The following is a 25,032-nucleotide window of genomic DNA, read 5'->3' on the forward strand; positions in this document are numbered from 1 at the left end:
TAAATGTAAAATATATCAAATTTCCCAGGATGTAAGGGAAATGTAACTTTTGCAATAAAACTTCTGCCTCTGCCTCTCTGTTCTACCTGTGAATAATGAATAATTGGAATTACAATAAACAGGCCTACACACACACACACACACACACACACACACACACACACACACACATAAATATTATAGTGTCATAATATTATACGATCTATCTGCGGCACGTCCATGGCTAGAACTTTCTGTGACAACATGTGCATCTCTCTCACTGACTACTTCGTCCCAATCAGATTCAGAATAATCAAATAAAGAGTGATCGGACTCCGAGTCCATTAACCTCCAGTACTTCAGCCATATACCTCTGCATTGTCTGTCTGATACATTCTCACTACTCCACTGTTTGAGACGATTGCAATCTGTTTCTCTGATCAAAGAGTTGCGCACTCATTCAGAACATGCGCGCGGGTCTTCCTTACCGTATACCACCTAAAACACGGATACCCGGAAAATTCCGTGTTTGGCGGGGATGCGTTTTTTCATTAAACCCGGAAAATTCCGTGTTTGGCGGGGAAAGAGTTAATGTAATTTTATTTTTATTCAATTCTGTGCGAAATGCATTGAAAAATGTTCAACTTTATTCTCCACCGGCTGTGAGGTGAAGACAACAACTCCCATGATTCCTCACTCAATCTCGGCGTCATCAAGCTATGCCTTTGTTTTGAATAGATGACCTCTAGCGGCGAAAAACCTATTGTGCCTATAACTGATGTCAGAAGGAAATTGTAGGACTCCTTTAATAAAGATGTAAAATAAGTCTCTGATGTCCCCAGAGTGTTTATGCAAAGTTTTAGCTTGAAATAACACACGTGTAATTTTATATAGCATATTAAAATGGTCACTTTTTGGGGGTGAGCAAAAACGTGTCGTTTCGTGTGTGTCCCTTTAAATGCAAATGAGTTGTTGCTCCTGGCACAGAGGGCGGAGCTTCAAGAGCCTGTGTGTGTGTGTGTTAACAGCTCAGACTACCAAACACAGACGCGCACTGAAAATGTCAAAAACGTTTAGACTATTACGTTCAAACCGGAGTCAGAGAAAAAATAAGAGACTCGAGAATGACGTTTCTGAGTGGTTAGTTGCTGATATGGAGTTCTTCTAGTCATTGATTAGCATATTCTGTCATAATCAATAAATTGCGTTCCTAAAGGCGGGGTTTATGTAAATTCTAGCGTTGGCGATGTCACTAAACCGGGAGTAAGCTCGTGTAGTTCTACCAGCCGTTTGTTGTAGTCCTTTCATGTTGAACTCTGAGCGTCGTGACTTTGCAGATGTTGTTTATGCTCAAACAGCAACATTACACGCTAACTAAAGTTACCACGCCTTTAAATAAAGAATATTTTCAGTTTTAGTTTATTGGCGAAATGCAAACTGTAATTTTGGATTCTGTGTTTTAAGATTTGTGCATCACTTGTTGATAAATTATAACTGAGATTGGTCCAATTGGTCCATGCGGTTGTGCAAAAGCAGGGTGAAACTGGCGAGCAGTGACTCGAGGACACACACGAAAATGACTTTCCCAGCCGCTGACCAGAATTCCTGATACAGTTCCGTGTCGGAAAGAAGAATGAGATCACAGCCAATTGCAGTCCAGGTGGAGCTGTTGCCATGGCAACACAATGGAGCGTTCCATGTGATGTATCATTTATGGCTCAAGGTTCCCCGTTAACATGATTTAGCTGAGATAAAGGAGCACATGCGTTGGCTCGTCTTCTCTCTTCCCAGCTCAGATGTAAATCTGGACCGCTGTTGGCAGTGCTGTGCCGAGACGAAGGGGAGTTTGAAGAACTTGGAAATAAACAGTTCCTCTAGAGAGCCGGGGAGAGGGACAACATATTTCAGACCTGAAACTCTGCTTACTCTGCACTATTGTGTTTTTTTTTTCTGAAGAACAACAAAAGCTCATTATCAAAAAGTGGCTTTCTCTTCATCTGAGATGACATGTGCGGATGTGATCAAGGCCACATGGGCTGGTGTTCAGATCCCAGAGGACACGCGCTCTTGCCCTACATCACTTTCATATGTCGTTGTCATTTAGCAGATCAAACCCTGTTGGAGGTGATCAGGCCCACACTGGGAACGGCTCATGGTGGGCTCTGCGTCTGATACTAGATATAAGAGGAATTTAACAGAGAAATGATGCTTTTCTGTTCTTGACAAACACCAACACGTTCTCTTGAAATGGATGTGTTTATAATATTTACGATTTTTCGTTTTTCTTATAATGACCCCAATGTTCGAAGTTCTTGATGCCTTTTTAAAGGGTTCAGTTCCAGTATTTTTCTGTTTTTTATGGAATATCAGACGATATTAGGTTGTTTTTTCCATGTTTTAATTTATTTTTGTCGTTAATTTGGTGGCGTTTATTAAGTGTAATGTCCCCCTGTGGTGGAAATCAAGTTTTTATGTGGTGTTTTAATATGCTTTAAGACAATCTATGTGTAAATTCATAAGTGGACAGCATTGCTGAGTATTTCCTCCTTAAAACTGCAGTGAACCAAAGACAGTCTCAAAAACACAGAAATCGCTGGTGTTTCTGATGTCACAAACGACCTTGTAACCAATCAGATCAACGAGTGATTGAGTGGAGGCGGGGCTCATTTGCATGTTCATAGAACCGCACATACTAAATGAGGCAAGGGTGTCGAGTTACATTCAAGCCATTTTAAGGCATGAAGAATATTTTTCAAAAGGATAAAACTTTTAAATATGTAATTTTCGTGATCAAATGCGAATTTTAAGGGTTACGAAATACTTGCGAAATACTACTACTAGTTTTTTAATAACAAATTGTTTTAAATGTTTTTTTCACAATCTAGAAAAATTTAAACAGACAATTAAAAAAAAAAGTAAAACACAACTTATTATTGTTAAAATAATACTAAATTGCTAACATTATGTAAATTCAAATTGGTAAAACCAGTTTGAAAAAACTTGATTTTGGGTCTGAGACTCTATTATTGTGTTTTACTGAGAATGTTTTCTGTAAAATAATGTTTTAATGAAGCATTTACTTCGGTTCAAAGGCAGTGTAAAGACTGAACTAAGTGAGTTTAAGTGCATGACTGAGCCATGAGCGCATGGCATTATGGGAAAGTGTCTTGTTTTTCCCCCTTCATGAAAGCAACAATCTGAGCAAGACTAACAAGAGATCAGAAAGTGTTTCTGTCGTCACCGAGTCTAGTCATGTTGTAATATCTCTCTCTGTGATCACAAGCAAGCTCATGTGGTCCAGGTTTATTTATAAAAAGGTTAGTAAAAAAACAACAGGATATTCTGAGGATGCACATGCAATTGTTCAATTTTTAAAAGGGTTAGGAAAAAAAGTGTTTTTATAGACTCACATGAACAACAGGATATTCTGAGGATGCACATGAAATTGTAAAAAAAAAAAAAGATAGTTTAATAGTTTAATCAAGAAATGTGATATCTTATCAGTCTGGTAAATCACAGAAAATGGATCCCAACAGCCAATGAAATGATAGCGACTGATGATTATTGGCCCCATCAGCCAATCAGAACACGGTTAACTTACATTTGTCCACATCATATACTTACACATACAATATCACATCAATATTTTTCTTACAATGGCACAAATCATAAAACAAAAATGATATTTTGATTAAGTGTGCAAAGTGTTGTTACAGCAGCATCTTGTTTAGATCTACTCCCGCTGTGTAAAAGTTATCTATGTTCAGTGTTGTCAGAGTTGAGCATTAACACTCAATGGATGTCCACAGTGAAGGAGCTCAGTAGTTGATGAGTGTGGAGAAACAGAAACCCTGGAGCGGATCTGGAGCAGTCGTGCCGGACTCGGTATCTGTTCCCACACTTCACACGGAGGGATTTATGTTCTCTCACACTCTCCTTTCCGGTTTCCCAGTACTAGAAAAGATTTGCAGTGAAAGCTTTGAGTTCTTTTATTTAAAGAGTTTCTGGTGGGTGTTCAAGGTTTTACTTTAGATGTGAAGTATATGAGTGTGTGACGGGGTTGAATGCTGAATACGGCACATTGACTTTTAATACGACGCCATTCAATGGGACATTAGTTAATGCATTATGTTCAAAATCGTGATCTCTATTTGAAACCCCACAAAATTCTGATTCTCGTTTTATCCAGAATCGTGCAGCTCTATCTATGCGACGTTATATAAATATCTCAAATATGGGTGCCAACAGAAAACACCCCTACTGACTTTTTAGTCTGTAATAATCTCTTCCTCCCACACTTCACAACTTTCCCTGCATCTTACTGAAGTATGACCAACCATATGGACATAACCATAACTCCTACATTCATTACATATATTTATATCATAAAATCTAATGGCCTTTTGAGAAGATGTTTAAAAAAAAACATGTCATTTTTATATTTGGTAAATGCACTGGCGTTGTTATGGATTAAAAACAATCAGAAAATATTCCTCTGTTCTGGTTGACATGTTGTACGTTGGACTAGAAGACAGATTCTGAGATATATACTTCATTTGGGACTCAATTTAACGATATCGTCAGGAGTAGTAGACACAATACATGCTGAAAGTGCAGTTTGTAATTTTAGCCTGGTTATTATTTCATGCTAGTAAATGTCTGGCAGATCAGATGTGGTTCAAATGGAAGCCATTTGCTATTTATATTACATATCTAGAAGCTACTTAGGTATTTTCTAGTACTTAACATAATACTTTGGTTAAATTAATGAAAATACTTTACTATAGCGTTGGTAAAAAACATCTTCCATTTAGTAGATTTGAATTTGTTAATATAAGATGTCATCTTATACCTAAACCAATTAATTGGGATAAAGCTCACTGAGATTACTTTTATACAAGCGCTCGCCGCAAAGGGCGATTCAGTTAAAGTCCCCCTGTGGTGGAAATCAAGTTTTTATGTGGTGTTTTTAATGTGCTTTAAAGGGATACTCCACTGTTTTTGGAAATAGGCTCATTTTACCACTCCCTCAGAGTTAAACAGTTGAGTTTTACCGTTTTTGAATTTATTCAGACGATTTTCTGATATTTAGAAGAATATCAGGAACCAGACAGTTTCTGGTCTCATTGACTTCCATAGTATATTTTTTTCCTACTATGGAAGTCAATGAGACCAGAAACTGTCTGGTTATTGATATTCTTCAAAATATCAGAAAATCGGCTGAATGGATTCGAGAATGGTAAAACTCAACTGTTTAACTCTGGGGGAGTGGTAAAATGAGCCTATTTCCAAAAAAGCGGAGTATCCCTTTTAGACAAACCATGTGTATATTCATAAGAGTATTTTTTACACACGGTTTGAAATCGCTGGTGTTTCTGACGACACAAACGACCTTGTAACCAATCAGATCAACGAGTGATTGTCAACCAGTGGATCTCTGAGTGAGTGAGTGAGTGGAGGCGGGGCTCATTTGCATATGGAGGCGAGGGTGTCGAGTTACATTCAAGATATTTTTAGGCATAAAGAATTTTTTTGACATGTTTAGTAATTTTGGTGAGCAAAGATGATTTTTAAGGGATAAAATTATTGACCACAGGGGGACTTTCATTTTAAAAGGACGTAAAGAAAAAAATAATTAACAAAGTGGAAAGCACGATTTGTAAGTGCATGGGTTTGTTCATTTCCTCCATTGTTTTCTCGAACCTGAAGTAGTTTTTGGCCCAGCGAGCCTCTAATGTTCCTCTGGTTCCTCTCAGGCTTCAGCCGTGCGGCGCTGCCCTTCGGTCTGGTGCGGAGAGAGCTGTCCTGCGAGGGATACCCCATCGACCTCCGCTGCCCAGGAAGTGACGTCATCATGATCGAGACCGCCAACTACGGCCGCACCGACAACAAGATATGCGACGCAGACACGTTCCAGATGGAAAACATTAATTGCTACCTCCCGGATGCCTATAAAATCGTATCTCAAAGGTAAAGTCTGTGTGACAAGCGTTGCCTATAGTCCAAATGTGGAGTTTATTTCCTCCTTTCCTATTGGGTTTTAGATTAAGTTTTGCTGAGTGAACAGTAAGATTAAAACAATATATTGTAAATGATTTTCTGACATTTCAAAACTCAAAAGAACTAGTGTGTAGACGTTTCTGTGACTGTACAAGGCCTGAGAATAAGGTCATTCAGATTATTATTGCACTGCAATGAGGGATTCGAGATCAGGGTTTAGAGAGAAAAACAAGAAACGCATCGTAATGTTTTGTTTTTGAGGCTGAAAATGCAGCGTCCATTTAGTTGAAGTCAGCATGAAACAGAAGTTGCAATATTCTTTTCTTCTCTATTGTCCGCGTGAAACGCTTCTGATGTCATCAGAGAAGAGGAAGTTATTCTGATTCAAGATTACAAGGAACATGAATTTAAGAAAAAAAAATTGGGGTGAACTGTCCCTTTAAATGTGACATTATTTCCCTTTTCACAAGTTGTAAAATAACTATATGGTGTCTGTGAATCTCAGCTCAAATATCTCCCCAGATCATTTATTATAGCTTGTCAAATGTGCCCCTTTTTGGGTGTGAGCATAAACGCACAGTGTTTTTTGTGTGTCCCTTTAAATGCAAATGAGCTGCTGCTCTGCCCCCCCCGTTCAGAAGAGGGCGGAGCCTTTAAACGAGCTTCAGTTACTCCGGCAATAAGAAAACAGGCCAATCTCACCGGTAGCGAGTGCAGCCTTCAGATATGAGTCCTTGAAAGGCATGCTGGGTAACTGAATCAGTGAGATTGCCAGGGTCAAAGGTAAACCTCCGACAGTGGCGGATTCATATGGACATGTGTTCCTCTCAGTTGATCTGACCTTTACCTATGAACCGCATCACAGAGAAGGATATTGGTGAGTTGTGTGCAGTGCTGAGGGATTTGAAAGTCCTTTAGGGTTTTCTTCTTTTCTCTTTTATATTCCCTGTCAGAATAGCTTGCAGTCGGCTCTGAGATAGAGTTAATGAAATTTCTTGTTTCCTTAATTATTTTTTTTCCCGCTTTGCCCAAGGCCAAGCCGTGTCTGCTGGTTAACATCTAGGATGTGCAATAATAATGTTGAGTTGTAGAACATGATGCAAGGAAGCTGCAATTACCAAAAATACTACAAGATGCCTTAATGCCGAGGCCAATGTTCATGAGCTGAATGGACAGCGGGTTTGGAAAGGGTCATGTAGGGTCAAAGGTGTCTAATGTTGAACAAACTCTTGAGGCATTTCAGTATTTTGGTGAATTAGTGGCCCCACTGCTTTAGAGGGGAACGGTCCTGCTTATATTATGTCTAAAAAAAAATACGTTTCCATACAAATCACATTATGCAAATTTGTTGTAATAAAATATTAATGTTTTTCTCATGGGATGGGGTTGGTTGTGTTTGATTTCTGGGGCGTCTCTTCAAACTTGATTTGAATATTTATTTACTCGATTTGTGAGAGAAGCATGTTGTGCCAATATTGGGCTTTTTATATTTAATATTGGCTAATTTTAGCAGAATATTGAGGGAATATTGCGCCCTGTCCAAACTCTCTGGACTGTGCATTGATTACCTCTATATCAAACTAAAACCGACTTAATTCATCTCCACAAAAAAGCCATTAAGTTAAGCTCTCAAATCAGAAGTAATCAATACTGTATATCTATACATTAAAGGGTTAGTTCACCCAAAAATGAAAATTAAGTCATTAATTACTCACCCCCATGCTGTTCCAACCCCGTAAGACCTTCGTTCATCTTCGGAACACAAATAAAGATATTTTTGATTGAATCTGAGAGCTGGATCAGTCCTACATAGACTGCCTAAGGGACTGGCTCTTGACGGCCCATAAAGTCATTAAAGAAAAGGTTTAAATATTCCATGTGCCTACAGCGGCTCAATTATAAGTTTATCAAGCGACGAGACTACTTTTTGTGCGAAAAAAAACATAAATAACGACTTTATTCCACTATTCCATTACTTTCTTATGGGCGCATGCACGAGAACTGAGACGAGGACGTTCTTCTCCTTCCTCTACTTTTTGTTACCGGCTGCTCACCGCTTAGGAGTATTACCGCCCCCTACCGTATAAAATGATGTGCAGATATAGCTGGAAGCGCAAAACTTTCTGTTTACAAGCAGAGGAAGATGCGCGCTGTACATACGCTTTTCAATTACCGCATTTTCCACACTATAAGGTGCACTTAAAAGCCTTTAAACTTCTCAAAAAACGACAGTGTTCCTTATAATCCGGAGCGCCTTATATATGGATCATCATCTTATACGGTAGGTGGCGGTAAAACTCCTAAGCGGTGAGCAGCCGGTAACAAGAAGTAGACGAATGAGAAGAACGTCCTCGTCTCAGTTCTCGCGCATGCGCCCATAAGGAAGTAATATAATAGTCGAATAAAGTCGTTATTTATGTTTTTATCGCACAAAAAGTAGTCTCGTCGCTTGATAAACTTATAATTGAGCTGCTGTAGGCACATGGAATATTTAAACCTTTTCTTTAATAACTTTATGGGCCGTCAAGAGGCAGTCCCTTAGGCAGTCTATCTAGGACTGATCTAGCTCTCAGATTCAATAAAAAATATCTTTATTTGTGTTCCGAAGATGAACGAAGGTCTTACGGGGTTGGTACAGCATGGGGGTGAGTAATTAATGACTTAATTTTCATTTTTGGGTGAACTAACCCTTTAAGGTTACGTTGTCTTTTAATTCAATTTTATTGACTGATAGTAGTAGTAGCCTTTATTGTCACTTAGTCACAAGTACCAGTGAAATTTGCCATCAACCTATCCATCAGACATAGGTTGATGGCAAATTTCACTGGTACTTGTGAGCCAGTCCCTTAGGGTTGGGTATATTGAAGGGTATATTGATAGCCTAATATACCCTTCTAAGCTATCAGTGAGCCTGGTGAAGGTTTCTCTGGGAAGTTCAGTCCATAATTCCTCTCATCAATGCTTGTTTCGCAGGTGTAACAACCGGACTCAGTGTGTTGTCATCACTGGCTCGGATGTGTTCCCTGACCCATGCCCCGGGACGTACAAGTATCTTGAGGTCCAGTATGAATGTGTGCCATACAGTAAGTTATCTTCACACACATACTCTGAAATACTGCACGTGACACCACATGACAAGTTTATCTGGTTTATTTCTTCGCAAAGTGTGACAAAATGTGACATAATGGAATTTGGTGTGACATTTAAGATTTTTTCACTAAATCCACATGAATTAGTAATAGCACCTCACACATAATACAGTTTTCAGGAAAATGTACTTACTATCAGGTTGAAAGCAGTTCTGTGTCGGATCCTAACATCATTGCTCTGTTTCGAATCTCAGTGAGCCGCCTACATAGGGAACCTCGTGGGGGGTTTCCAGCTCTCATGGGCATCGGCTCTGTTAACAGTCACGATTGCGTGATCAACTAATAATCAGTACGTTATATAAAGCACAAACTAATATTTGGTATTTGGTGAGACACTGCATTTCTACACTGTTGGGAATGCAGACTAGAGCCCGACCGATAAAGGATTTTGAAGGCCGATACCGATACAAATATTTTGGGTTTTAAAATCCGATATTCCGATATATCGGCCGATATTTATTTTTTTCAGAAACGCGCAACAAAACATTAACAGATTTCCCTAACATAAGTTATTTGTAGTTATTTATGAGTTTTAACTAAAATAATATGCTAGTGCATTTTAAAAAGAAACGTGTTTGAGAACAAACTGATGAGAATTGTATTAGCTAGCTTTGTGGTTAGCTAGTCTATGATGAGCCATAATTTAGCAATGGATAACGTCATACTACAAATTGTACATTGTACATTTTCATATAACAGGCCAAGGAGAGATGATACGTCTCATTGCTATAACTGTCACACACTATTAAAGCAATACTTCAGTCACATTGTCAAAAGTTAAAAGGACAGTCAGTCAACTACACTGTAACAACGTAACGTAACGTAACTATTACTAGCTATTTACGCTTCACTTTCGGCTTATTTAACAGCAGCAAAACTGGACTTGATAGTCACAAATTTTGTCATGCTTATTTGAGTTCAGAGAACTGATGGGGATGATCTTTTAATTGTTATTCAAACAATGTGTGTATCGTGACCAACTCAACGAGTGTTGCCAACAGGAACGGTGTAGAGTGCCCTCTGGTGGACAAACTATACAACTCCAACTCTCATGGCATGGTTCAAGCGTGTTTCGTCCGTTTTTATTTTGAAATATTCATTTATCGGCCATTATAACTGCCGAAACCGATTGTTTGGAAAATGCCTAATATCGGCCGATAATATCGGTCTGGCTCTAATGCAGATGAATACACTAGTAGTCTTTAAAAATGGCGTTTCCTTGATCTTTTGGAACTTTTTGGTGTTGCACAATCTGGGATTGCCTTGTTCGTCAACGAAACATGCATTTGTGTGTATATTTGGACCAAAATTTGGCATGTTGGGAGCGCAACTATAGCTATGTTTCCATCCACCTATGTATGCGCATTTTGGGATATTGCATAAAAAACGCTGGATGGTAATGCAAAAATACAAATATGCTCATAAAAACGTATGTGCTCACTTGAGACAAATTAATTTTTTTTTATCTGATAATTTATGCACATAAACTTTCGATGGAGAAAAGAGACAGATTACAGAAACTTAGTGTATTACTGATATTTTACACATATTTCCCTGGAAGTCACGATTTTGAACACATGGGATGGAAAGGATGCTTTATTCGCAAATGTTTTATGCCATATTCCAATTTTTGCGCTCAAGATAAATTCTCAACTTTGGATGGAAACACAGCTGTGGTGTTGCAGGGCCGATGTCTGTTGTTTCTCCATCAGGGGTTAAATGGAAATGTGTTTACTCTGTGTTTAATATCTTCAGCTCACCTTTTGGATTTCTAGTTCTCCGTCCAGATGTGCAGCTGTTAGTCCTGATGGGAAATAATAATACAACACTTCTCTTCTGTCGTCTCTTCTACTGATGCTTTGTTCCTGATGTTTGTCTCTCTATTGAAAGCCTTTAGGTTTTCAGATGCTTGATTCAGGACATGTCTTCTGAAGTTACGTCTCACTTTTAAAGGTTACATTTAGCCCTTCCCCACTTTGAAGGGCTTCATTTTACTTTTATTCATTGAGGATGCATTAAGTTGATCAAAAGGTACAATGAATACATTTATAATGTTAAAACAGAATAACGAAACAAATGCTGTTATTTTGAACTTTCTATAAAACAAAGAATCCTGAACTGCTCAAACTGTTTTCAACACTGATGATGACACATTGATAAAATGTTTCTTGAGCATCAGATCATCATATTAGAGTGATTTCTGAAGGATCGTGTGACTGAAGACTGGAGTAATGATGCTGAAAATTCAGCTTTGATCACAGGAATACTATATATTCACATAGAAAAGAGTTGATTAAATTATTATTATTTTTTTTACTGACCCCAAACTTTTTTTTACTTTACTGGCTATAGGTTTCAAAGAAAACTCTTTTATATTTTAATGATACCTTTAAAACCAAGCAGACGACAGATGACCTCTTTCTTTTTCATAGTTCTATGACAATTTTTTCTAATTCACTTAAATTGTCCAAAAATGAATTTTTCATATTCATATTAAATTATTATACACTCATGTATATTAATATATCTTGCATGTTACATTCTGACTTGCCCATAAATGTGTTATTGTCTTTGTGCCAATGTTTTCGATTCATATCAGAACATTAATGAAGAAAATGTTAGAAAATCTTTTTTTTAATGTTTGAAAGAAAAGATTGTTTTCTTCTCTTTATCGTTCAGTTTCGCTTACCCTGCTCTCTAACCGCTCTAATAGCTTCTCTCTTTGTGTTTAGGTGTCCTCTGATAGCAACATGATTAATTACACCTTATTCTCAGTAACACAGGTGTAACACCAAAAACGTTTTTCCCCTGAACAGTTTATTTCTGCATGTGCTGTATACATTTTCCCATTGGATGGTCTCTTCTTTGACGTAAATGTATTGGCCTGTATATGTAAATATAAGTTGTTGGATTTTTTTGGGGGGAGGGGTCTAATCTTTTCTCTCCCTTGACGCTCTTTCCATTTTCTTGTTTTTCCACGGCTCAAAATAGAAGTGGAGCAAAAAGGTAAATGACTGCTCTGGCTCTCGGTCCTCAGCTCCTTGTTTTGTGTTGTATGGTTTTGAACCCTCCACACTGCTCCCCCCCCCACCCCACCCCATCGCCTACATGATATCAAGATGGACGATCTATCTAACCCAAGCCAAGAAAATGGTTAAAATGCAGTCAACATTTACTGACAAACATATCTTCTGTGGTCTAATATAGTATCAATGTGTGTTTTTTAGACTATAAAATACTACCCCAGTTTGCTCTGTGGAGCCAACTATAGGTAAGCTGTAAATTGCCACGTTTCCATTACAGATTTGCGCAATATTTTCTAAATGTTGATAAAAAACTATTCCGAAATGATGGCGTTCAAAAAAATCATAGCAACGGATGTTGGTAGTTTTACGTATATATTCCAAAAACGTTACAATATTTTTAATAGTCTTTAGTCCAAACACACAGCATCATCTTTAAAGAATGATCGACTTGCACCAGGTGACCTGTAAATGCGAAAAAAAATATATATTTCCATTGCAGCCTTTTGTGAAATATTCCTTTTTTTGGAATATGAGTTTTTTGTGAAATCGACGTGTTTCCATTGGGAACGTATTTCAATTTGCGCAATTTGAAGGGTAATGGAAATGTGGCTACTGTTGATTCCCAGCAAAGTGCAAACACTTCTGGGCCATCAACACATCTCTCTCTGTGTTTGAGTGTCCCGACCAACCCAACATTGACTCAACCAGTGGTGAGATTGTTTTTTGTTGAGAGAGAGATCATTTTGTTTTTAGGACAGGGAAAACCAGTTTCGAAACACACTTTTGCTGGTCTAGTTAGTGCCACTGGAAGCACAACGCACTCTGACAATCAATGTACAATAAACTCTGGCTTAATGTTATTTGGCTTTTTCCTTGGCCACATGATATTGCTGGGAGAGAGAGGCCAATTATCTGTAGCCATCTGCATGTGATATGCTGTTCACCACAGACTTTACATTTCCAACTGGTTCGACGCCCAGAGACGGGTGCGTTTGGCCCATTCGTTCCTCAGTGACGAGACACTGTCACTATCTGTCCTGAACAGCATTGCCATCCTGTCCCCTTGACCTTTGTGTCCTTTCCTCTCGCCTCTCATGTGTCGTCGGTTCTTTCCTCAGACATAATCCTCCATGTATGTGTGCTTACTTTTCGAAGGTATGGCTTTTGCGACAAATACGACAATCCCGCCCCCATACTGTTGACGTAAAAGAATCATGGCAATACTCCGGAATGAATTCTATCTGTCCATTAGCACTGTTTCTCTCATCTTTTTCATTTACAGGACTTTTTCCCCTTTTGTCTGCTCCTCTCAGTTAAACTTGTTTGCGAACAAACTCGAGAAGCAAGGCCACCTCAAACAGTTGCTCTCACTTAACCTCTCGTTTTCTTTCGACTATGCACACAACACCAGATATGACACTGGTAAAAATGATATTGTGGTACTAGTCTTAGAAACCCTTACACACACATTGGACCCAAAGAATGCATAGAAGATTATTGCTGGTTTTCATTTTCTAACTCTAGTTCTTGCCTCTTGACCTTTTCCCCCAGTTTTTATTTGCCCTGGGACTCTGAAAGCAGTAGGAGATCCGACCTTTGTGTTTGAAGCTGAACAGCAGTCTGGGGCTTGGTGTAAAGACCCTCTGCAGGCGGGGGACAAGATCTACTTCATGCCCTGGACGCCGTACCGCACCGACACCCTCATAGAGTACGCCTCGCTCGACGACTTGAGGAGTGGCCGACAGACGACTACCTACAAGCTCCCGCACCGCGTTGACGGGACCGGCTTTGTGGCCTACGATGGGGCCATCTTCTTCAACAAGGAGCGCACTCGAAATATCGTCAAGTTTGACTTGCGCACGCGGATAAAGAGCGGGGAGGCCATAGTCGCCAACGCCAACTACCACGACACCTCACCGTATCGCTGGGGCGGGAAAACGGACATCGACTTGGCGGTTGACGAACGGGGACTGTGGGTTATCTACGCCACCGAGCAGAATAACGGGCGCATCGTTCTCAGCCAACTCAATCCCTACACTCTACGCTTCGAGGCCACATGGGAGACGGTCTACGACAAACGCTCGGCCTCCAACGCCTTCATGGTGTGTGGCGTTCTGCACGTTGTGCGATCCACCTACGAGGAGAATGAAAGCGAGGCCAGTAAGAGCCAAATCGACTACGTGTACAACACCAAACTGGGGCAAGGGGAGTATATCAATATCCTCTTTCCTAACCAGTATCAGTACATCGCAGCTGTGGATTACAACCCGAGGGATAACCAGCTATACGTGTGGAATAATTTTTACATTCTGCGATACGACTTGGAGTTTGGGCCCCCCGATCCAGGAGAAGGTAAGACACATTGTTGTCTCTGGTTTGTTTTGTGAAGAGTTTGAATTTGTGTCTGCAGAACGCAGGCTTGCTACGGATGATTTAGTTTTAATTTTGAGTACTGTAGTGAGACGAGTGTGTGATGGAGGAGAGACCCCTGGAGAGAGTCTTCTAGAGAAGAATTGCTCGAGTGCAGTGGATTATTTAATCATTGTCATGTGTGATAGTCACAGTGACTGCTTGTGAAGGCCAATTATCATAGTGAGGCAAGCAGGGCGTTCAATTACTTGACTCAAGTGGCTGATGAGACTTTGCAGGCCTATTACCTCACCCATAACCTCCTGGGAATTGAAGGGGGAAGTTCACAATTGCCCTGTTTTGCAAAAGTGCGTCTTATATGAGAAGGCTAGTGATTGACCCTACGAAGTTGAAAATTGTCTCCACTTGTTCCCCGTAGAACATTGATTATTTTCCTAGAGAACAGGATTTTCAATGAATTTAGACAGTCTCAATATGATTTGGTGTTTGGTAAAGGAAAATATGTAGTGCATGAAAAGATGCTTTTATCATTGACTGGATGTGTTGGAAGCGGGACTTTTATTTTGCCGACTCTGGGAACGCACACAGCGCTTCTATTCTCCTTCATTGGATGTGGTCTCTGTTTACCAGTTTTGTCTGATATGTTAATAGATAGAACTGTTAAACAAAGAACGCAAACTGTCCAAAGTTTACATACGAAAAACGATTATAGCAGAACGGCAAACGCTATAGAGTGCCGAAGTGATGACGTCACTTTGTAGGACAACCCGGAAGCTAGCGGCGCATGGGTTCCCTCGGTCGAAAAGCAATGTATTTTCCCCAAAGACTTTTGGAAAATCGCAAAAAAATAAGATCTGTGTTTAACAAAGAGTTGTGACCCTTACACGTTTTGTCTATCAAGAAAATCTTTACAAGTTAATCCAAAATTTATACATTTTGAAGTCTATATAAAGATTTAAAAAAACACAATCAGGCACAATAAAGTTTAAAAAACCACAAGCAGGTTATAACTGTGAAAATATTTAGAGGCTTTGTTCACCACAGACCTTATTTCAGGCGATTTAGCAAAAACCCATTCAAAAATCCCATAGGCTTTAGAGCGAGGGAACCGGTAGTGCTAAAATGCGAACTCACTTCCGCATTTTAATTAGTTCTCACTTCGGCGCTCTATTAATACTTAAGTAAATATGCATATCATTTAAACAAATCTTTGAATATTTAATGAACATTTAATTTCGCAAACCTTGCGGACTTAGTCGAATCCAGCTGTCAGATCTTCTGAAGTGCCCATAGACCTTATTCAGAGCAGCGCCATGGCAGGTATGAAAGTGAGGCTGTGAGGGATAGACTTACCGTGTTTCCAATGGCATCCGCTGTAAAAAGCTGAATAAAGCTCCTAGATTACTTACAATTTTCCACAACTTACATTGTCGGGAGTTTTTTGTCAACTGAAATTTCTTGGAAAGATATTTTTCCAGTGTTTCATGAGCAGAACAATCCGAAAACACATTAAATAACAGTACAGCCCATTGAAGAGATGCATGTCTATCCCTCACAGCCTCGCTTTCATTCTCACTAAAAATCAAAGATGGCGCTGCCGTGAATAAGGCGTATTCGTAGCCTGCATGATTGGTCAGTCCATGTGAACTGAATGCAGACAGAAGAGTTCAGCTTCACTGGAGACACGTGATCGACACACTTTATGACTATATTCAGTTGCCCACTATATCATAGTCGTGTCATTTTCATTGTGCTGTAGGAGAAATTATCATTACCTTGTAAAAATGTATTTAAAAAAAAATATGATTCAAGAAGGCCGTCCCATTTAGAGATTTATTTTTGACAGGAAGATACAAGATTATAATTTATATGTAGCGCATCTAATAAGTGATATGTACAACGCATTCTCACCCCAAGGCGTCACCTTTGACCATGCTTCAATATTTGACGTTTTAGGCGCCCTTTAGCGTCACTTACATGACGCGATCCTACGGCGTCATCTAACTGACGCTAAAGGAAAGCGTCAGTTAGAGGACGCGGTTAGGTTTAGGTGTGGGGTGGGGGTAGGGTACACGCGATCCTAGGGCGTCATCTAACTGACGCTAAAGGGCGCCTAAAGCGTCAGATATTGAAGCATGTCCAAATGCTTCCCAAGGCGTCAGTTAGGTGACGCCTTGGGAGTGAGAATGGGCTGGATATGTAAGGCTCTTGCTCTCCCTCTCTGTGTTTGTGAGAGAAACACAGAGCGCTCTCAGCTAAGTGACGGTGATTCGGTTGCCTTCACACTACAGTTTACGGTGCATCACATCCATTGAGATGAATTGCAATTGTGTGCTTTAAAGACGGAGAGAAAAACTCTTAAGCGCTAAGTGATCATGACTGGTGAAGGCGAGTTTGTCTAACTTATACTTAGCCTCTAACTTGAACACTGGCGTGTGAAATCTTACAATTTTGCCTAGAATGATTTTTTTTTTTTTCGTATGCGAGTGATTTACTCACAAATTTATAGGGTTGTTAAAGGATTAGTTCACTGCATTGCACTGTTGCCTGTTATTAATACTGAATTATTTTGATTGCCAACAGCCCTAAAGTGTCTTATTATTATAATTGAAGCGGAATGTAAGAATCTACTTAAAAGATGGCCGATGCATTTAATAAAGTTAAAAACACCCATTATATAAGTAAAATGTCCCTGGAAATTATTTTAAGGCGTCAAAAATTGCTTCTTAATGGAAATGTTAATTTCTGCCACCACTGTGGTTATAAAACCAGAGCTTAAACCACAACATCTGCTCTGTTGAGGAAAAATTATTAGAAAATCCCATTCACAGAAGCAGCTTCACACCAGTGACCTTGTGCTGAACATGCACAAAACACTTGTTTATTCAAACATTGACATGTCAAACACGTCATTTTTCACCACATGATAGCACAATTAGTTTTTATTTCAGCTCTCAGTATTGATTGCAACAAGATATTTGTCTTAGAAAATGTAATGCTACATGTAGTGTCTCTAGCGAGAATGGAATAAAATGAGTCGCTTGCATTAATATTCACCGTGAATGAGATAAACCCCGCGGCAATACCTGTCGGAAAAGCATCTGCAGAGTTTCCACCATCCAGAACTGATGACGTGAGGTACATCTATGGGAGCGATTAAATCTCATTACCAGACTTTATGAGCTATGTATTACGCCTCAAATGTGTGCTGGGTAATTACATGGTAGCGCAATCTCCAGCCTGTAAAAGAGAAGCAGGGACGCAGTTGTGCTCTTAAACCGCTGTAACAACACCCTGAAACGCTACTGTGTTAAACGGCTGCTGTTGTAATCCTCCTTTACAATTCTTGTAATTCCATTAGGATGCAGACCGACATTTATAAGGGGAATTGGTGTGCATTGAAAAGCGTGGCGTGTGGCTTATTTGAGTGTGTCAAACTTGCCCATGTAGACTCTAGAACGACTCTAGCTTCTCTTCCATAGATAGATAGATAGATAACATGATCTCTTAAAATGATCTAAATCAGTGTTTCTATAGTTTTTCTGTTGTGTTAAGGTGTCATAAATGTGTATCTGCATCTGTTCCCACAAAATTTGTTGGGTTAAATAGTTTAACTGCGGTAATTTGACATTATTAGGCCATACCTTTTAATCTTCTGTGTCTTTGTATCATCATATCAATTTACTAAATCTGTGACTCCTGTGTATTTGTGATTCATATGGAGGTGTTTTGGTTTGATTCTTCCTCCAGCTTATCACTTTAGGTGTATGTGTGTTTTGTGTTGTCCAAATTTTTGAAGCCAGCTTCACTTTTTAATGATAGAATAATAATACAACAGTGATTTGAAATAATTAGAGCCCGACCGATAAAGGATTTTGAAGGCAGATACCGATACAAATATTTTTGGGTTTTAAAATTCGATATTCCGATATATTGGCCGATATATATATATTTTTTTATAATAATAAATATTGTTGGATTTCACACACGTGTAAAAGAAAAGCGAACTTTTCTGCACAAGGTACGTTTGATACTTTTTCTCTATGTCTAAATATTCACTCCTCGCAAGTATAACTTACATTTTACAATGTAGGGACTGTAACTACAGATATGCTGGTTATAAATACGGCAATCATTACTTTATTTAGGCAGAAAAAGTTCATTGTGGTTTCCAAGCTCATTAATGTTAACGTTAGCGGTCTTCCACGTATGATAGTGGCATTAGCTAGCTTTGTGGTTAGCTAGTCTATGATGAGCCATAATTTAGCAATAGATAACATCATACTGCAAATTGTAAAACATACATTTTCAATATAACAGGCCAAGGAGAGATAATTAAAGCGTGTTTCGTCCGTTTTTATTTTATTTTTTAAATATTCATTTATCGGCCATTTATAACTGCCGATACCGATATTATGGAAAATACCTAATATCGGCCGATATATCGGTCTGGCTCTAGAAATAATCCAAATTCTCATCATGTTTTGGTTTTGAGTTTTGTTAATATGTCTGCTGAAGATGCATTTGGTGGCACTAATGCGTTGGGAACTTGGGAACAGTATTGAGGATTTATGATCCCAGCTCCTGCTAGATCCAGTTGGCGTCCGTTCCTGCAAAAAATACCCATTTTGTTGTTGTTGTCCCATTCCAGCCTGCAACCCAGCTTTACCTGTGGTTATCATGATCTACACATGTATGATAGTATGGAACACCAATGGTTAATTTATAAAGAGTAGAGTCCTATTCATTTACAGATGTTACTGTTTTTGTAAATTAAAATAAATTTACCATCTCAAGCTACTGTCAAATATGCATTTCCAACAGACAAAACATATTAGTGGGGGGGGGGGGTTTTGTTAGTTTTTTGGTGCTCCCAAATCAGGTGTTCGTGCCTCCATCAGTAAAATGCTCTGATGTTAGTCTGAAGCCCTGTTACATTGTGATTTAATGCTAAATTTGCGCATCGCTTTAGTAACTGTAAGCATACACCTAAAAGAGAGCGAGTCAAAAGGCAAATTCTTTTCTCATTGATGGCTTTTTCTTCAAAGTGAAGCTACTAAGAACCCGTACTAAAATGCATACCTAAATCCTGACACTTCAACTACTCATTTTGACGCTTTAAAGCCATTGTCAGGGATGCACAACGATTATGTTTTCTTTGTTCAACAAGGTAAAAAGACGGATCAGAGGAAGCAATTATTCCTAGGAACTTTCAGAGGGATGAAGGAGAACATTTAAAGAAGACATATTCTGATTTTTTTTTCTTCATCTTTATTTTTTGCCGTTTAATCATGAAAAAGCTTTGCAAAGGTCCAAAGTCCCTCTCTATAAATTCTCTATATCAGTGTCAGTGTTTCTGAACTCCTGAAACGCATCCATTGTAGTCTTGAGTTTCTTCCAGGAACGGACACATCACAATATTCCTCATTATAATAATTAATACGCAGAATAAAGCGGCGGGCCTGGCTGAGTTAGTTAGTAGTCTGTTTAACTGGTGGTTATGGAAAGGGGCGGGATTTTCCCAAACACACTCGAAGCGCTCGACCAATCACAACACACTGATCCAGCCGACCAATCAGAGCACAGTGTGCTTTTCAGAAGGAGGGACAGGAAGTAAACAGAGCGTTACTGACAGGAGCTGCAACAGTGGAGAATATGTGAGCATGAAAAGCTATTGTAGTAGAGCCCAAAAATCAAGAGTTTGAAAAAGCGGACAATAGGTCGTTGTTAATGTTCCTTAGAAGTGCAATTTGTCCGAGTGTAAAAGATTCAAAATCAATAGTTCTTATAGGCACAAAGAACCATCCGTACTATTGAATTGTATTATTTATACTATAGTCATAAAATACAATGAACTAGGCCATTTTGTTGCATATCACTCCAGCTTCGGAGCCAATAAGAGACTCAAATGTGGCTTTGCATGGCCAGTGTGCTCTGAGAATATCTCATAAGAGTGCCTCTGTGTGTTTTGAGTTTCAACAACACACATTCCGTGTTGAATCGAGGCGTTCTTCGCAGCGAACTGAACTGAGAAAAGCAAGCAGGAAAAAAGAGAGTATTGTTCTGTTTTTTTTCTCTGCCTCCTCACTGTTTGCTGGGTTTTTCATTCTCCTGCTTCGCATACGCAGAGTATTCCTGGAGGCAGTGTCAGTTCTGAAGTTAATAAGCCACATTTCTACTCTCTTTGGTCTTTAGCACACACACATCAGAGTTTCTAAACTCGAGCACCAATCCGTCTGGTTTTTATGTGCCTGTGGCTGTTCACAGGACGCACCAGTCAAACCTGGAAATGCTGTTGTTTGGTAATGGAGCGTTTGACACCTGTTAGACTCGGTGTCTGTGGTGATTAGTGGAAATGGAAAGCCCATGGGGGGTCTAAGACTGTAAACCTTTAAAGATTCTGCAAAACAGGTGTTTCTCTTTACACGTCCACTAAAAAATGGCTTTAGGAAGAACTGCATGCTTCAGTTGTTGTAGTTTGTTTGATTTAATTTGCACTTCTTACAATACACTTTGTTTTTAGGTAGTTTCACAGAAAATCATGATGTTACACACACATATGCATATATTTGTGTATAATGCCTTAATAGGCTTTATGCACAACTTACTTCCGCATTCTCTGTAAAACAGGTCGCATCGCTTCCGGTCCAGGTCTTTTGTATGTGCTTCATGAAATTTTTTGCGGTTTTACTCAAGATAACTTAAAAGGAGCGAGCAAAGATTAGCATAACCAATATCCCTCACACGTGCAGATTGATATTTAAACGTTTTATATTTTTTATTCTTCACAGTAACGTTTAGATATTTAAATGGAATAAAACGCCAACAAAGTGAACTAGGTAGGTTAGCTGATTACCTTAAATATCCATAGATATCGTAGTCAGTTCTTACGGCCGTTAACACTTTCTCTGACAAGCGGATGCGATGAGACCCGTTTTCCGGTTTGGTCACGTGACGCACGGCATAAAGCCTATTGTCCACATTTATCAGTTTTTCATATGGTGACGACATAAACAATCAAGCAGTTGATATTTGTTATAGAATGAATTTCTTTGGTTATTGGAGTAAAATTTGCTTTGTGAAATTTTCTAGCAATTTCTGAGTAAAAAATTGTTTTTTTTTTGTTTTTTTTTAAAGGCTTCAAACTGATTTGATGTCGTTTAGAAGAAAATGAGGACAAATCTTTGTTTCTGGAGTTCGAAACCGCTTGCCAAAGTTTCCAGTTGGTAAACACCTTTGTACTAGCATTGGTCCGTGGAGATGATGTAGTAGGTGGGCGTGGCTCAGAGGCTCTGCCTTTTTTGGCATGGAAATCCTCTGGTTTATTTCTTCTGTTCAGTCCGTCGAGGTCAGACGCCTGCGAATAAAAACACGAACACACTGTAGAGCTGCTTTATAGTAGAACATTGAAAGTGACACTGTTTATCAAGTTGCAAAAAAGAACTTGGCCTTAAATATAGTATGGTCTTTTAGTCCTGTAGTGTGCAAGCCAAAAGTGACTGAGGCAAGGAATAATAACTACATTTGATGTTGGAGACTGGAGAAAAAACCCCAAACCAGGCAACACCAGTTCTCTCCTGGATAAACAGTCAAAATATATTGGCAGTAATTAAGTTTAGCGCATTTATTGAAGTGTAAGATTAAAATGGGAAAATGTCTTTGAGGTTAATTTAGGGTTAAACGGTGAAGTCCAGGCAGATGTGGAAGTGTCTATAGGGAAGCAGCGCGGGTCATTCTCTACTGTAGAAAGCTGATGGGATGCAGATGTTGATGCACTGAATATCTCTTGCCGGTCGCTCGCCATTGGCTGTGATCTGTAGACTTTAAACATCAGTATTGCTATTGCTTGAAAGTAACTCAACACCCTTGCCTCATTTAGTGTGGTTCTATGAATATGCAAATGAGCCCCGCCTCCACTCACTCACTCAGCTCAGAGATCCACTGGTTGTCGATCACTCGTTGATCTGATTGGTTACAAGGTTGTGTGTGACGTCAGAAACACCAGCGATTTCAAACTGTGTTTTTGAGACTGTCTTTCGTTCACTGCAGTTTTAAGGAGAAAATACTCAGCAATGCTGTCCACTTATGAATTAATAAAGCATAGTATTAAAAACACCACAGACACATAAGTCAAGTCAAGTCACATTTATTTATATAGCGCTTTTCACAATACAGAATTGTATCAAAGCAGCTTCACAGTGATAACATGAAAGTAGTACAACACAGATCAATAATATTGTTAAATATTAAATACTAAATAACCTCGACTAAGCAAGCCAAAAGCAAGGCGACAGTGGCAAGGAACCAAAACTCCATCAGATTGGATGGAGAAAAACCTTGGGAGAACCCAGGCTCAGTCGGGGGCCAGTTCTCCTCTGACTTACATTCATATTGTTTAAATATAAATATTGTTTATATATAAAACGGCGCCATAACATATCGCCGGCGTTGAGTCGTCTCTTCACAGGCGCTGGTCTTCTCATCACAGGCGTTGGGGCATCCGAAATCCCCGTGAGAGGCTATACATAAACAACATTAAAAGTTGGATTTTCACCACTAACTGAAAAACAGCAGTCAGTTTTATAACGCATGGAAAGAGACTGGACGTACGATTTATGATTTAATAGTTTCTTAACAATTCCTATTCCTTAGATTGTTTGTTCCAATGTGGACTAGACCCCCATACTCTGGTTTGAAGCGTCTTTTCCCCTCAGATGACCTGATAGAGCCCTCATCTGTCTCAGTCTCACATTACTGCTAGAGATGTCAGGGAAGTTGACTCTTAGTCAACAATGGAAGCAGATATTCAGTCATTTAATCAATAGTAGAGCTGAAACCCTGATGGATTCCCCCTTGGGGACTTTTAGGAGCTGCATAGACTATAAAATGGCAGTCTAAGAGAGACGTTTAAAGAAACCGTGTGCAAAATATGTCTGAAATGGTACAAAAAAAAAACCCAAAACAAATTCAAAGCTGTGTATTTACACCTAGGTTGATACAACTGCCACTAGTAAAATCAATTCTCCATTATTATCTTTTGTCAACTAATCCTTTTTTTCCATTTTGATGCCTCACAATATTGTGTTACACCTTCCCTTGGTTTCACAGACAAGGCTTAAAGGGTTAGTTCAGCCAAAAATTGTAATAAACCCATCATTTACTCACCTTCAAGCCATCCTAGGTGTATATGACATTCTTCTTTCAGCCAAATACAACTGGAGTTATATTAAAAAATGTCTTGGCTCAAGTATGGTTGTAACGGTGAGGATATTTTCTCACCACTTAATCGACGTGTGACAACACCGGTAATATTTAAATAATTTAAATCGCTAATTTAAAGGCAAACGTAAAATGCGCATGTTTTCATGGGCTTACATAACGGTGCGGTAGTGCGGGAAAGAACTGTTTTGTTATTGTGCCCTGAATACGAAACTAACTTTTGATTGACAGACATGTGATCTGACCAATCAAAATCCACCATTTTTGTCCAACAAAGCAGTCCGGAGAGTTAGTAGATTAACGTCGGTGGAACTTGGCTTTATCAGGCAATCTGTCACGACACATTAAAGAGCCACAAAACGGTAGGCCTATTTATTGTTTGATTTTCTTTGACTGACCAAATTTGAAAGTTGAGACTGTTTCATATTAAAGGAGTAGTTCACTTTTGAAAAAACTTTTGCTGATAATTTACTCACCCCCATGTCATCCAAAATGTCCATGTCTTTCTTTCCTCAGTCGAAAAGAAATTAAGGTTTTTGATGAAAACATTCCAGGATTTTTCTCCTTATAATGGACTTCAATGGGAACCAGGTCCAACCGAGGTCCAAACGACAGTTAATAACAGTTTCAGATGCAGCTTCAAATTTCTTTAAACGACACCAGACGATGAATAAGGGTCTTATCATGCGAAACGATCGGTTATTTCAATGCTTATTCCAAAAATGTAACTTTTCTAAGGACAAATGCTAGCCTTGTAATATATTGTGAGGCGCGTTTGCAACGTCACGTAATACGTAATTACGTTCAAAAGGTCACGGGCGACGTAGCCGGAAGTACAGAATCAAAATCGTCCAACATCGTTGTTTTACCTTTTAATTCCTTTTTTGTAAACGGCGTTTGAGTTAGTTTTCACGTTCAACCTATGCATTCAACTTGTAAACACTCTGACTCTGTACTTCTGTTACCAACGCGCCTCACAGAATAGAGCAAGGCTAGCATTTGTCCTTAGAAAAGTTACATTTTTGGAATAAGCATTGAAATAACCGATCGTTTCGCATGATAAGACCCTAATTCATCGTCTGGTGTCGTTTAAAGACACTTGAAGCTGCATCTGTAACTGTTATAACTGTCGTTTGGACCTCGTTTGGACCTGGTTCCCATGGAAGTCCATTATAAGGAGAAAAATCCTGGAATGTTTTCATCAAAAACCTTAATTTCTTTTCGACTGAAGAAAGAAAGACATGGACATCTTGGATGACATGGGGGTGAGTATATTATCAGCAAAAGTT

At 39.1% G+C, this 25,032-nt stretch overlaps 1 protein-coding gene across 7 annotated transcripts in view; it reads left to right on the forward strand.

Annotated features, from left to right (window-relative positions):
• Positions 1 to 25,032, forward strand: part of adgrl2b.1 (adhesion G protein-coupled receptor L2b, tandem duplicate 1) — a 162,994-nt gene that overhangs the window by 31,270 nt on the left and 106,692 nt on the right. For 4 of the 7 annotated variants that reach the window (XM_089130905.1, XM_089130899.1, XM_089130903.1 and 1 more), the window contains exons 3-6: positions 5,736 to 5,949; positions 8,953 to 9,062; positions 12,120 to 12,134; positions 13,706 to 14,506. In XM_089130905.1, coding sequence (XP_088987031.1) covers positions 5,736 to 5,949; positions 8,953 to 9,062; positions 12,120 to 12,134; positions 13,706 to 14,506 — 1,140 coding nt within the window. The remainder of the gene's footprint in view (positions 1 to 5,735; positions 5,950 to 8,952; positions 9,063 to 12,119; positions 12,135 to 13,705; positions 14,507 to 25,032) is intronic. The other 3 variants (XM_089130900.1, XM_089130902.1, XM_089130904.1) reach the window with 1 other exon arrangement.

This window comes from Pimephales promelas, chromosome 5 (assembly GCF_988280905.1).
Source record: "Pimephales promelas chromosome 5, fPimPro1.hap1.1, whole genome shotgun sequence".
Classification (NCBI taxonomy): Eukaryota; Metazoa; Chordata; class Actinopteri; order Cypriniformes; family Leuciscidae; genus Pimephales; species Pimephales promelas.